This window comes from Rhinopithecus roxellana, chromosome 7 (genome assembly GCF_007565055.1).
Source record: "Rhinopithecus roxellana isolate Shanxi Qingling chromosome 7, ASM756505v1, whole genome shotgun sequence".
In the NCBI taxonomy this organism is placed as follows: Eukaryota; Metazoa; Chordata; class Mammalia; order Primates; family Cercopithecidae; genus Rhinopithecus; species Rhinopithecus roxellana.
The window spans coordinates 26,960,174-26,976,105 of record NC_044555.1 but is presented as its reverse complement, the minus strand read 5'-3'; the positions used below and the strand labels follow the sequence as shown (position 1 = coordinate 26,976,105).

Below are 15,932 nucleotides of genomic sequence, written 5' to 3'. Positions count from 1 at the left end.
TTGCAGTGTAAGTTACTATTTGAGGGAACAAAGAATGAAATATGCATATTTGTTTGTACAGTTATAGACTAACTGGATATACAAGAAACAGGTAATATTTATTGTGTGTAAGGAGAGAATCTGGGTAGTTCAGCTGCAGTGCTAGGAGGGAGACTACTGGTTACCCTTGTGTACCTTTTGAATTTTGAACCATGTGGATAGAATCAGAATTCAGCAACTTAATAGGAATTTCTTTTTTTTTCTTTTCTTCTTTTTTTTTAGACAGAGTCTTGCTCTGTTACCCAGGCTGGAGTGCAGTGGCGCACAATCTGGGCTCACTGCAACCTCCACCTCCCAGGCTCAAGCGATTCTCCTTCCTCAGCCTCCCAAGTAGCTGGGAGTATAGGCATCTGCTACCATGCCTGGCTAATTTTTGTATGTTATTTTTTTTCTAAGTAGAGACAAGGTTTCAAAATGTTGGCCAGGCCAGTCTCGAACTCCTGACCTCAGGAGATCCACCTGCCTCTGCCTCCCAAAGTGCTGAGATTACAGGCATGAGCCACCATGCCCAGCTGGCTTGAATTTCTTTTTTTAAAATGACCTATTTTATAAAACTAAATACAAAACAGCATTCTATTGACAAAATATATTATCATAATCTCACTAGTGAAGGTCACCAAATAATAAGCTTGATCTTGAAAGTATCTTACCTTTTCCTAAAGAAGATGAACCACTATCTCTTTTTATAATAAATCAGCTGTTTACTTATCAAATGTGAAATTATACAAGAATAGTTGTAAAATCTAAAACCAAAAGTCCTGAAGAATAAGGACTGTAAAGTTTAACAAAAAGAGTAATTAAATCATATTGGTAAATAAGCAACTGTAATAGTCTTGAGACTATGAAAACATTTTATATATAAGAACTTTTTCTCATTCATAAATGTTTAGCACTAGCATTCTTTGTAGTTTTCAATCATTAAAATGTCAACAATCCTAAATTAGTTACCAATCAAATACTAAGTTCTATAAAACCCAGGGCAACCAGATTTGTGACAAAAGAGAAACAGTCCTTACTTTTCTCGTAATCTTTGAAGCTCCACCTTCAAGTCCTCATCCTCTATTTCTGATTCATCATCACTGCTCATTGGGGAAGATGGCGAATAGAAGAGTGAACTCTGTGTTTGAGCATAAGCTTGTTCTTCATGGTGTGGTAAGCACTGATCACTCTCTGGACCAGTCTTTGCCACTGACTTTCCACTGCCAGCAAGACTGGCTGAAAATTCACTATCAGAGCTAGGCTGTTTCCCAGCAGTCAATATCTCTCTCTCTTTAAGCAACGGTTCAGATCCAGACTGCATGCTACTTCCTGTGGCTGAAGTTTCTTCCAATTCCTTTTCTGGGGTCACTGAAGATACATCAGTCTCACAAGCTGCGCTGAAAGATAAGAAGTTGTCACCTTGTTTGGGAACTCCTTTATTTTCTTTACAGGTTTCCTGAAGAGCTTGTAACTTCTCAGAAGAAAACGAAGTTTTGGGATTTTGTGTGGCAGGTTCTATTTCTACCAACTGAGACTTTGCTGTTTCAATAAAGGCTTCTTCACTAGAATGGTTTGTCTCACTGAACACTGATATGTGTTCTATTCCAAAAGATGTCACTTTTGCTGACTGCTGAGGAATTGTAATCACCTGAGATATAAAAATGTAAAAGTGGTTAGCATAGCACAGACAAGTAGATGGTCTGCTGTGATGTATATGTATTGATACTAGCAAAACTTAAACATTTAATCTATACCCCCAAATTCACTCTTTCAATCAGGCCCCTTGGGTAAAGAGAGTGGGCATGATATTGCTCAAATAAAATTCCACAATTAGAATTGCTGAGATTCTAAAAGACGTGAAATTACATTTATAAAAGAGGACCCACCCACCCGCCAAAAAAAAAAAAAAAAAGAAAAAAAACCTATTTCTGTGCTCTCTACCAGCTACTAAAATCTCCATTTCTTTAGACTCATCTTTACTGATGGCTTCAAAAGGTGAGGGGATGCATGGAAGGTGAACAAAATAAATATGACAATGATCTACATTTAAAGTAAGTATCATCAGCTGGGCATGGTGGCTCACACCTATAATCCCAGTACTTTGGGAGGCTGAGGCGGGAAGATCACCTAAGGTCAGGAGTTCAAGACCAGCCTGGCTAACAAGGTGAAACCCCGTTTCTAATAAAAATACAAAAAATTAGCCAGGCATGGTGGCGTGCACTTGTAATTCCAGCTACTCAGGAGGCTGAGGCAGTAGAATCGCTTGAACCAAGGAGACGGAGGTTGCAGTGAGCTAAGATCATGCCATTGTACTCCAACTTGGGCAACAAAAGTGAAACTCCATCTCAGTAAACAAAAAAACAAAAAACAAAAATGGAAGTATCATCTACAGACCAAGATCTCCAGTGGCTGTTATATTTTATAATGCCCTTGTAGATAAGGATTCAATCAAAGACACAAACCTGGAACCGACCCCGCTGAAATGATCCACTCATCGCTTTACATCTATTCAAAGCCCTAGTATCAGCTGTAGACTCCCGTGTCAGAGGAATGGGATCAGGAGCAATTGCTGATCTCATCTCTTCTGTTTCCACTGCAAGTTTTGCCAAATTGTAAGTAGAAAAGAGAAAATTGTTTGTTAAGACTAAATTTGTTTACATTACCAAAAATGAAGAAAAGTAGAAAAAGCTTAACTCCTGCTAGACAATTAAAAGGTGTTAATGTAATAAGCAACATCGTATAAGTCCCTAAGTCTAAATCAGACATTGCAAGATTTATCCCAAGACTTAGTATCTATATGAAATGAATAACTGGAAAACCAAATTAGTTACAAAAGGAAAAAATAAAATGGCAATGATATTAATGGGACATGTCACATACACGGGCTACGTGGAAAAAGTGGCAAGATTTGTATATGAACAACAAAAAAATAAGTAAATGAAAAGTGATGTTACCTAGTCTATGTTCCTGACTGTAAGCACACTACCTTGACGGACTTTTGATCTCTTGAAAAAGCTGGTTGACTGCCGTAGCCTGTATGCCCAGCTTTTTAATTTGCGAGTCCAGGATTTCTTGCTAATAGGATTTTTGAGACTAGGACAAGTAAAGCTTAGGCCAAAATATCCACCTCCTGTCTGCAGATGAATGGCTCCACCGCTTGACACAGCAGCAGGATAGGCTTCTGGATCCCCTGGAAGTGAAGCATCTGAGGACATCTCCTAATGGAGACAAGACAAAACAAAACAAAACAAAACAAAACAAAACAAAACAAAACAAAACAAAACAACCAAGAAAAACCAAAGTGGTAATAATTTAGGTAAGGTGAAGCTTTTTTAAAAAAAAAAAAACACCGGTATTTCTTGTATAGACTAATCTTTAACCCAAAATAGGGTATTATGTATTAGTTGCATTAATAGTAGCATATTAGACTGAACCCAAGGTACTCCATTTATAAAAATTAAGCTTTCTTGTTCCTTTAAAAATATTATTTAGACTTTAGTAAATAAAAGAGATTATTAATCTTCCACCCCAGAATATTTTTCATCATTATACAAACTTTGAAAACTGAAAATCAAATTAAAATTTCCTTCAAATGTGCCAGTTTACTAAAAAGGTTACTAAAACTCCAAGCTATTATCATGAAAATTTTCATTTATGCCTATATTATTTAAGAGACTCAGTTAAAGATGCTTGAAACACAAAAACAGAGAAAAACAAGATATCGAGGCACTTAGATTTACAGAGAAGTATCAGGAAATCAAGTTTATTACTTTATGAAAGCATACAGAAATTTATAAAGGACATCAAAATGACTTCAAAATCATGCTCTAAAAATTCTTGTTAACATCAGGCTATGCTGGCTCTTCTTATCCTCCTACTCCCCCAAAAACGGCCCCAGATATAACTGTTGTATCTAAATGAGTGCTTTAAAGATAAATCCTCTATAATAATTAATATGAAAAGTTAGCACAGACAACCACAAATACTTTGGGAAACATGAGAAGGGTCACTACTAATCTAGAATATTAAAAAAATATATAAAAGCACAAAGAATGAGATTTAGCATTTGCCTGAAGGAAGACAGTCTACTGGCAGGAAGTATGATGTCTTGGGTAAGCATTATTAACACTTAGGGCAGGGCCGGGTGCAGTGGCTCATGCCTGTAATGCCAGCATTTTGGGAGACTGAAGCGGGCAGATAACCTGAGGTCAGGAGTTCAAGACCAGCCTGGCCAATATGGTGAAACCCCGTCTCTACTAAATATACAAAATTAGCCTGTCGTGGTGGTGCATGCCTGTAATCCCAGCTACTTGGGAGGCTGAGGCAGGAGAATCGTTAGAACCCAGAGGCAGAGGTTGCAATGAGCCGAGATCGCACCATTGCACTCCAGCCTGGGCAACAAGAACGAACCTCTTGTCTCAAAAAAAAAAAAAAAAAAAAAAAAAAAAAAACAAAAAAACAAAAAAAAAAACTTACGGCAGGTGAGGACATAAATTGTAAGCAATCAGTTTTTATTTTCTGCAGTCTCATTTTAAGTTAGTAATAATAAGTTTCATGAGGAGAAAAAAATTAGTATTACAATTTAGAAAATGTTACATTGGTCCCACTGAAATTACAGAAAAGAATTTTAATATGTAGTAACCGGATCAAGATGGCAAATTAAATATTTGTTCTAGCCTTCCTTATCAATCCAAATTTACAGACACAACAGGAAAACAGACATAGACACATGCATATATGACTGACAGAGGAAAAAGCAGACCATGACATATGTAGGAATTGTTTCAAAATGCTGCAAACTTGGGTGGCTGATACGGGCAGCAGGAGAAAACCCTGGCCAACTAAAAAGATGAGTGGTAGGCTAGAATGCTTACAAAACTCTATCAGATCTACCTTCTGTCTCTTTCAACGTTCTCTCTTAATGCTCTCCTGTTTGCTGGCCTTCTTTTGGTTCCCTGAACAGATCTCTACCTATGACTATCACCACCACATGCAAGTCCTTCCCTGACTACCATATATAGTTTTAGTATCCATTTTCTTCTACTAGATGTGAGCTCCACAAAAACAGAGGTTTTGACTTATTCACTGCTAAAGAGATATTCACTGAATGGAAGAATGAACTGATTGGGAATAACAAAGAAGGAACAGGCAGGCACTTCTGTCCCCACCTCCACACCAAGCAAAGGGCAGCAGAGGCATGTGCCCCCAAATAAGAGTAGTAAGAGGAAAAGGTTTATGGCCAAGAGAGAGGTCAACAACGTAGGGAGGAGACAACATCCAGGAAGAAAGGTAAGCCCTCCTACCTTTGGAGACTAGCTACTGGGCCACCCTCCAGGCAGCATTAGAGATAAGTTACAAAATACAGTGCCAGGGAACATGTCCCATACCTTTCCCACAATTACTGAAGGAAGGTTACAGTAATTATATAAAACACAGACAGATGAACAAGGAATCTCATGAGTGAAAAAGAAGAGAACACAACTAAGAATCACTAAACACCAAGGGGAAACTAACATTATAAGAAAATACTAAACTTGGCAAACAGGATAGCCAAGGAAATAGCATTAATAACATAGAATAAGACTAATATATTCAGAGAGATGTATGAATATACTACATCTATAAAGAAAGGAATGAACTACAGTTACTAGAAATTAAAACAATATAATACTTGACACAAAAAATAGCTGAATAGGAGATGCAACAGCTTAAAAATTGAGAAATTATGCCAGTACAAAAAGCAAAAGGACAAACAAATGGAAAGCATGAGAAGTTTATAGATAAGAGCTGGGCATGGTGGCTTATGCCTATAATCCCAGCCCTTTGCAGGCTGAGGCGGGTGGATCATCTGAGGTCAGGAGTTCCAGACCAGCCTGGCCAACATGGTGAAACCTCATCTCTACTAAAAATATGAAAATTAGCTGGGCGTGGTGGTGAGCGCCTATAATCCCAGCTACCTGGGAGGCTGAGGCAGGAGAATTGCTTGAACCTGGGAAGTGGAAGTGGAAGTTGCAGTGAGCTGAAATCATCCCATTGCACTCCAACCTGGGTGACACAGTAAGACTCTGTCTCAAAAAAGAAAAAAAAAGTTTGTATATAAGAAAAATAGGAAATGAAGAAACAAAACTATCTCTATTCACAGTTGACATGATCTTATATATAGAAAATCCAAAATAATCCACCAAAAGTTATTGGAGCTAATAAGCAAACTCAGTAAAGTTGAAGGATACATCAACACAGAAAAATCAGTTGTATTTTTATATACTAGCAATGAAGAATCCAAAACAGAAATTAAGAAAACAATTCCATTTCTAATAACAATAAGAAAATACTTAGGAATATATTTAACCAAGGAGTGACAGTCTTATACACTGAAAACTACAAAACATTAATGAAAGAAATTCAAGAATACTGAAATAAATAGAAAGTTCATGAACAGGAAGACTTAATCTGTCAACAGTCCACAAAGTGACCTACAGATTCAATGCAATCCCTATCAAAACCCCAATGGCCTTTTTCACAGGAATAGAAAAGCTTATACTAAAATTTCTATGGAATCACAGGGGACCCTGAATAGCTAAAAAATATTTAAAAAGAACAAAATTGGAGGACTCACATTTCCTGATTTCCAAATATACTATAAAACTACAGTAATCAAAACACTGTCCTTTTGCTACTGGCATAAGGATAGATATTGGGATTGACAAATAGAATTAAGAGTCCAGAAATAAATCCATACATCTATAGTCAATTGATATTTACAAGACTGCCAAGACCATTCAATGGGGGAAAGAATAGTTTCTTCACCAAATGGTGCTGAACAACTGGATATCCAAATGCAAAAGAATGAAGCTGGACCCTTGTCTCGTATGTATACAAAAATTAACTCAACATATATCAAATACCTAATTATAAGAGCTAACAAAGCAATACAAGAAAAAGTAGATAATCAGACTTCAACAAAATAAAAAACTTTTGTGCATTAAAGGATACCATCAAGAGAGTGAAAAGACAACCCTACAGAATGGGAGAAAATATTCACAAATAAAATATTTAATAAAGACATAGCATCCAGAATATATAAAGATTTTTTTTATTTTATTTTATAGAGATTGGCATCTCACTATGTTGACCAGGCTGGTCTTCAGCTCCTGGCCTCAAGCGATCTTACTGCCTTGGTTTCCCTGTTTTGGGATTACAGGCTTGAGCCACCACGCCCAGCCACACATATAAAGAATCCTTACAACTCAAAAACACAAACAACAACCCAATTAAAAAATAGGCAAAGGACTCGAATAGACATTTCTCCTAAGAAGATATACAGATGGCCAACAAGCACACAAAAAGATTCTCAACACCACTAGCCATTAAGCAAATGCAAATCAAGACCACAATAAGAATACCACTTTATACTCACCAGGATGGCTATGATCAAAAAATTGGAAAACAAGTGTTGGTAAGCATGTAGACAAATTGGAACCCTCACATTCTGCTGGTGGGAATGTAAAATGGTGTGGCTGCTTTAGAAAAGAGTTTGGTGGTTCTTCAAAAAGTTAAACATAGAATTACCATATGCCCCAGAGAACTGAAAACAGGAACTCATATGAATACTTTATATGAATGTTCGTAGCAGCACTATTCACAACAGCCAAAAGGTAGAAACAACCTAATGTCCATCAACCAATGAATGGATAAACAAAATGCAGTATAGCCATAAAATGGAATATGAACCTTGAAACATTATGCTAAGTGAAAGAAACCAGACACAATGGCCATATACTGTATGGTTCCATTTATATGAAATATCTAGCATAAGCAAATCTATACTGACAGAAAGTAGATTTGTGGTTGCAAGGGGCAAGGGGGAAGGGAGAATGAATAATGACTGCTTAATGAGTATGAAGTTTCTTTTGTTGGGGTGATGAAAAAGTTCTGGAACTAGATAATGGTGATGGATACACAACCTTGTTAATATATTTAATGTCACTGGATCAAACACTGTAAAATAGTTAAAATTCTAAGAAATCACAAGACAAGTTTCCATATTTATAGAGCACAAAGAATATGAAATAAGATGAATAAACAATAAGGAGAATATACCAAAGGCATCCAGTAGCTCTTTAAGTAGGTACTATTATCTTGATTTTACAGATGAGGAAATTAAGGCTGGGTAAAGGGTGTAGATAATTTGCCTAGTATTACATAGTAAATGGCAAAGCAAGATTTTGAAACTGGTTTGTGGGGTTCAAAAGCTGTTTTCTTTCTAACGCTGTGTTTCAATAAGAATGTTTTTATTTAAAAAAAAAATCACAAGTAATACATTGTGAAAGGAAAACAAAAACTCAGGACCCTAATTCACTATGCCAAAAAGAAAAAAGTTAAGCTGAAAGCTGAATCATGCAAGAAACTGCATTTCATTTTGTTCCTAAGCAAACAGCTACAAATAAAAGGTTAAATATCTCCAGAGGTAGCTACCCTATGTTCACCTTATCTTATGTAAAGTGCTGATTTACTGAGCAAAATTGTGAGATGAATACATAATTGATTATTCTCCTACCTGCCCCTTTTCTCTTGCAACATGTGGATTACCATAACCTCCCTCTTTCCCCTCCAGCTTGCTTTTCTCCTTTAAATATTGAAGCCCTCAAAATCATCTTTGGAGAAAGGCACAGACCACAGACTGTATCTGTGATTCCATGTTTCCTCTCTTCTAGACATGTCCCTAACCTTGGCAAAATAAAATTCTAAATTGATTGAGATCTGCCTTAGATACTTTTTGGTTTATAACATGAATGACTGTTTTCTGTAAAAGATCTAAGCTATTAGATAAAACAAAAATCTCTGTAACAACCCTCCTTCCCAGTCCCACCTGGAAGACATCCACTAATATCAATTTATCTTTTCAGAACTTTTTTGTAAATTTATGTACATATATATGTGTGTGTGTGTGTGTGTGTGTGTGTGTGTGTGTGTGTGTGTGTGTGTGTGTGTGTATGTTCCTTTTTAAAAATACAGGCCAGGTGTGGTGGCTCATACCTGTAATCCCACTGCTTTGGGAGACCAAGGCAGGAGCATCGCTTGAGGCCAGGAGTTCAAAACCAGCCTGGCAACATTGCAAGCCCACGTCTCTACAAAAAGTTTAAAAATGAGCCAAGCATGGTAGCATGCACTTGTAGTCCCAGCTACTTGGCAGGCTGAGGCAAGGGGATAACCTAAACTCAGGAGGTTGAGGTTACGGTGTGCCACGATCATGCCACTGCACTCCAGCCTGGGTAACAGAGACCCTGTCTCAAAAACACACACACACACATACACATACATACAAACACACACACACACACACACACACACACCTCATCATACTGTCTGAATTATTCTGCATATATTTTTCCTGATGATTTTTCCTGGAGATATGTCCATGATAAAGATGATAATAGCTAACATATATTTATAGGTCTACTTCATGCTTTTAAATTGCTTCATAGTATCAATGTCCCTCAATTTCTATTTATAAATATTTAAACTTGTTTGTGAATCCTTTCCTGTTACAAATAAACAATGTTACACTGAACATTCTTATACATGTTCCTTTGTTCATATGTGCAAATGCTTCTCTCAGGTAGAATTTGAGAGTGACATAGCTCAGTCACAGGAATGTACACATTTCTAACTTTCACAGTGCTAAATTGCCCTCCAAGTAGGCTGTACTGATTTTATTCCTACCAACATAAAATGAAAATTACCGCGCCCGGCCATCAATTTCTTTAATATTTGCTAGTCTAATTAGCAAAAACTATTTTTCTGTAAAGTTTTGCCTTTCTCTCATTACTAAGAAAGTTGAAAATCTTTTCACATGTTTAGCAGGCATTTATATTTCCACTTCTGTGAAATGCACGTTCACATGCTTTGGCTATTCTTCCACTGAGTTGTCTGATCTTTTCTCAATGATTTGTAAGCATTCTTTATATATTTTAGAGTTAATATTTTGTCAGTTTTCTGAGAAAAAAGCTTGGAAGAAAAATACATGCAAAAATAGGTTGCTATGAAAATGGAGCCAAGAATAAGAAAGATTTAAAAAATCCAATTCATGACTGCCAAATGAAAAATTAACTGGATACAGCTGAATACCAAGAGAGTGATCTGAAATTTAAAAAGAAAAAAAAAACTGAAGACATATCTGAGAACATAAGGTTTTAAAAAATGAAATTAAAAGTGAGAGCAAGCTGTTAAGAAACATGGGGAATAATCCAAGAGGCCATATATCTCCTACGATTTCCAAATGGAAATAAGCAAGACAATGAAGGGGAAGAAAAACAAGAAATGAAAATAAAGTTACTGGAGCTGAAAAAAGACACAAATCTTCAAATTCGAAACATCCACAAAAGTGATATACAAAATGAATGGAAAAGCAATATACCAAGATAGAGTCTGATAATCAGAACTCTAAGATAGTTTCCTAAAAGCAACTAGACCTGTAGTAACTGAATACAGCAGCCACTAATCACACGTGGCTGTCTAAATTTAAATTAATTAAATTAAATTAAATTAAAAATTCAGGCCCTCAGTTGCACTAGCCACATTTCAAGTGCTCAATAGTCATATCTGGTTAGTGGTTACTGTATTGGATAGTGCAGATACAGAACATTTCCACATTGTAAAAAGTACTAGAGCATTGCAGTGGTCTAGAGTAAAAACAGGTTACCTACAAATGAATGATAAACAACTGAAATCACTCTCATCAGCAAGGCTAATAAAAGACAATAAAACAATGCATTCTCAATTGAGAAGAAAAAATTCTGATCCTACCATCTGTATTTAGTCAATCAAGTGTGAAGCAATATAAAGACATTTTTAGACAGGCAAAAGAATACCAAATAGGATCCCCATGCAATATATTTGAAAATATTACTCATAGAAGTATTTTAGGGGAAAAAAGAATTCCACGACACCAGAAACAGTGGCAGCTAAGTATGATCCAGATATAGCAACAGACACTTGAAACAAATAAAAGAATCCATTTGACCTTGACACTTGGGAGAGTCTCCTTCAAGCAACAAAGTTTAAATGACAGAAATAACAGTTCATTTCTTAAGATTCACATCACATTATGTGATATTTATTTATTATTTAAAATAATTTAAAAATTTAAAAGATATTTAAATTATATCAGTGGAATATTATGCAGTTGTTTCAAAAAGTTGAGTAAGATGGAACTATGTGCACTGACATGGATACCCATAAATGAAAAAAATGCAGAATAGCATATATGTAAATAAATATATGTATATAAATATTAACATGTATCTATATATCTATATAAAGATACAATATATCATATATAAAAAGCATGTCTTTATAAATATTTGTATATTAATTAAAATCATGTCTGAAAAGATTTGTTAACAGCTGTGTCTATAGGTTTGGGGATGGGGTGGATTTTACTTGTACATAGTACATATATACTATGTACAAGTATATATTATTACTTATATAATAACAAAAATGACAAAAAGATAGTGATAAAGATTTAGAAAGATGTCCATGATCTACTGTAAAATGAAAAAATTAAGTTGCAGACCAGTATGTATACAGCACAGTATTTTTATGAATAAAATGTTATATGTATGTAAATAGATCTGTATAAGCTTAAGAAAAGTCAAGAAGGATAAGCACCGAATTATTAGTGGTTACTTCTGTGATTTGAAGGGGGAGAAAAGGAAAATTAAAGTTCCCACATCATATAACTCAAAAAATAAGTCAGGTCAGGCACAGTGTCTCACGCCTGTAATCCCAGCACTTTGGAGGCCAAGGCAGGTGGATCACAAGGTCAAGAGTTTGAGACCCGCCTGGCCAACATGGTGAAACCCCGTCTCTACTAATACAATTAGCCAGGTATGGTGGCACGTGTCTGTAATCCCAGCTACTCAGGAGGCTGAGGCAGGAGAATCGCTTGAACCCAGGAGGCAGACCGAGATCATGCCACTGCACTCCAGCCTAGGAGACAGAGCAAGACTCCGTCTAGGGCTTAAAAAAAAAAAAAAGTCATGGTATTAATGATGATTTTACTTTCTTTTCTTTTTTTGTCAAATTAAATCCCCCCAAACATGATTAAATTAAAAACCGTAACTTTTTTTTTTTTTTTAAGAAGGAAACTGATAACTGGCATTTTAAGTGAAAATCTAAAAGTTCTTCCTACCCACTAAAACAATCCATGAGTCAGTTTTCATTTTGTCATTAATACAAATATAGACACTGCTTGCAGGTTCTTAGCTAATTCACCAGAGGGCTCTCTTACCAAAGATAGTTTGTCATCTCTACTGAGAGGTTCTGAACATTGCAGCCTAAGTCATGGCCTTCTCAGAATCTTGTGACATAGACCATTTCATTTCAAAGGACAGAATGTTAGAAGAGAAGGCATTTCTTTAAAACAATAAGCAACGAGTAAGGAATTGGTTAGAAAGAACGATACTTACATGTAAACACAATTCGCTGGGTACAGAAGTTATCACATTCAAGTCCCTTTTGAACACTGATATATTAGCAGGCTGACTTGCAGCCACATTGGACAGAAGCTTAGAGCCTGTCTGTTGGAAATTAGGGGATTGTACAGGGCTATCTTGAATTCCACAGTGACTGATGGCTATGACTTCTGTCACTGGACAGGAGAGGGTATCTTCAGCAGAGGAAGAAAATGGAGAGTCCATGCTTTGTGTATCCTTCTGACTCTCGGGATAGATGCTAGAGATGCTGTGCTCCTGATAGAGCAAGTTTCTTAATTTTTCATCCAGAGTTTTAATTCGGTTGTCTGCAAACTCCAGTTTTGGAGGTCTTTCTCCATCCGATTCCAGGACAGTAGTGGGTTGAAGAGTAGTTGGTTCAAGGCCAGGGGTCTGAGTGGGAATGACTGTCTTTGGAGAACTTGCTTCAGTGTTCACTGTAGTTTCTCCTTCTTGGGAAATAAACTCTGCATCCATAGCTGGCTGCTGTACTGATAAGGTTTGAGGCTTCTGATCAAATGCCAGAGTTGTAAGAGAGTTACCAGCAGTCTGAGTTGATTCGCCAGGATGGGACATAAGTGCATCAGCCTGACTGGCAGTTTGGTGACATGGATACACAGGTATGAATATGCTTGCTTGTTTGGTGAGTCCCTCACATTCAGCTCGAACTGCATGAACTGAAGTAGTAGAGTAACTGGAACTATTAGTAACTGGTGCCATTATCTGCCTGTTATCTTCCACTTGATAAAGTATAGCTGGCTGCTTGGTTTCTACACTAGCACATTCAGAAATCTTACCATCAACCACATCCTTGTGTTCTGATTTGGAGGTGAAAAGTACACGGTGGCATGGATTATTTTCTATAGTGAGCAGTGTGTCCCGTGGTATCTCCTTATTACTTGTGTTTTTTGGACCTGGAACAATAATAAAGAATGGCTAAGCACATACTGATAAGTACAAAGAATAGACTAGTGCCCTAAGTCAAAAGGAACAGGAGGAGAAAGGGGCAAATGAGAACCTGTGTGAAAGTACTCTTGTAAATAAGACTCAAAACACACAGAATTCAACCTGGCAAGGAAAATAATATTTTCCTTCTTTTTCATAAATATTAAATAGGAAATGGCTTAAGTTGTATCCTAATATTAATGTCTTCAAAAAAGCTTATGAAAATTCTCATAAGCATAAAATTCCCATGGAAACCAGTTAAAGATATCATATGTATTTTGCATCCCATCCTTTGAGTCTGGACAAAGCTGGCAGAGAAGAAAAGCTTACTAGGAAGTGGATGTAGGCCAGGAACCGAAGACATGGAATGCTGAAGAGAAGGAGGAGACTGAGTCTCACGGTTTCTTATCGTCTGATTGATACAGAATCGCCACCGACCAACCGGGGATGACTGAGGAGCAGATTCATCTGCAGAAATAATTAGCAAAAAAAAATATGCTAAGCGATTTTCAATTTATTTACCTTATTGACTGAAGAAGCCAGGTTAAATAAACAATTTGTCTTGTATCTCCATTTCTAATAGTACTAGAATATACGTAATTGATAAGACCAGCCCTCTCAATACTGACAAAAAGTCTAAAGTACTAAGCACACAATATCTTTAGAGAAGGATTTTAGATTCTACTGAAACAAATATTGCATCAATAGCAATTAGAAACAGGGTACTCTTTGAAAAAACTGACAGCACTTTTCCCATTAAAACCTATATCTCCTATTCTGTATCCTAATTATGATAGTGCTTACATAAATCTATATATGTATTAAAATTTACAGAAGTGTACACCAAAAGAAAAGGGAGTCAGTTTTACTGTATGACATTTTAAAAAATAAAGTAAAATAAACCCCTACATCTTAACTGCTACTTTGTAAACGTACTCAAATAAGTAATTCTCTTTTAAATTTTACCCAACTTTGTTAGTCAGAAACCTACTCAGATCTTGGCTAACCAGAAAAATAAGATATAGGAGGACTCTGCATCATAACACAGTCAAACTAAATTTCAGGATAATGGTATCTACTTCTATTACTCCCACACCACCTTTTGCTTCTTTATGTTCCTATAATTTCTTCAGGGGTGCTCATTTGTCTATGGCTCTTATCCCCCTCCCAGACACTCTTTAATATACCCATGACCAGAACTGAGAAGAATGGAAAGATAAAGTCATCAGAAAAGAAAACAGAAGACCCTAGTTTTCATTTCTGGAGGTTTATCTGGCATCTGATTTACTAAAAGTTATCAGTGACCAGAGCAAGTAGAAGCATATCATTCATCATTAGTAGAACAAAATCAAGATATGAATGACTATTGAAACATGAGGCAAACTTAGAAAATGATGACTTTTGTTAAAAAGTTTCTATCCATCTCAAATCAGAAAAAAATAACTTACTAGTTAAGTTTCAAACAGTTATGCCATTTAAGGTCATCAGTACTGTGACTGCTTTTCTGGTAACATTACCACCCAACAACTCAAAAATAAATCAATCAGATAAAGAACCAACACTTGAGGAAAAGTCAGGGGATGGATTATTACCTCTGGGCCTTTCAAAGTGTGAGAAAACCTACACTAATAATAAGTTACCAAATTAATTTATTGGCTAACATCTTTCCTAATGAAGGTGTGTTAAAAGTTTTCAAATGTCTTGCTTCAAAAACCAAATGGTAAATTTTACTAAATATACTTACTGCTGGTTTGAGTAGATGTAGAATTTATCTGTACTTGTTCAGATGACCCTGTCTGAATTAAAAATGAATAGATAAATTAAAATGTTCCTGATTCATATCTGAGAAGATCTGTTTGCTAAACAATTGTTCTCACCTGGCTACTGTTGGAGTCCACAGTAATAGAATCAACTCCAATGGCTCTTTCTGTGGCAGAGTGGACATGAAGGATCTCCTGGGCTTGACCTACAATAGCTCTCAATTCTTCTACAAACTTTTCTTTCTCACTTTCTAGCACAAAGTTATCTTCAACCTGCCCAAAAGTAAAAGTAAGTCTATTCATGAGAGTGAATGTAGTTTATTCAAAGTTATAATATTATATAAATAGTGACTACCACGTAAAGAAAGAAAATTGGGCCAGGCACGGTGGCTAATGCCTGTAATTGCAGCACTTTGGGAGACCGAAGCGGGCAGATCACGTGAGGTCGGGAGTTCAAGACCAGCCTGACCAACATGGAGAAACCCTGTCTCTACTAAAATACAAAATTAGCCGGGCACGGTGGCTCATGCCTGTAATCCCAGCACTTTGGGAGGCTCAGGCGGGTGGATCACCTGAGGTCAGGAGTTCGAGACCAGCCTGATCAACATGGTAAAATCCCGTCTCTGTTAAAAATACAAAAATTAGCCGGGTGTGGTGGCATGCGCCTGTAATCCCAGCTACTTGGGAGGCTGAGACAGGAGAATCGCTTGAT

General features: G+C 36.5%; 1 protein-coding gene across 1 annotated transcript in view; it reads right to left on the bottom strand.

The window, feature by feature from the left end:
• The window catches only part of WNK3 (WNK lysine deficient protein kinase 3), a 145,761-nt gene that overhangs the window by 43,657 nt on the left and 86,172 nt on the right, over window positions 1–15,932 (bottom strand). The window contains exons 13-19 of the mRNA XM_030933960.1: window positions 15,338–15,493; window positions 15,205–15,256; window positions 13,791–13,928; window positions 12,492–13,429; window positions 3,146–3,236; window positions 2,481–2,611; window positions 1,056–1,666 (exon numbers count right to left, since the gene is read on the bottom strand). Of these exons, the coding sequence (XP_030789820.1) occupies window positions 1,056–1,666; window positions 2,481–2,611; window positions 3,146–3,236; window positions 12,492–13,429; window positions 13,791–13,928; window positions 15,205–15,256; window positions 15,338–15,493 (2,117 nt within the window). The remainder of the gene's footprint in view (window positions 1–1,055; window positions 1,667–2,480; window positions 2,612–3,145; window positions 3,237–12,491; window positions 13,430–13,790; window positions 13,929–15,204; window positions 15,257–15,337; window positions 15,494–15,932) is intronic.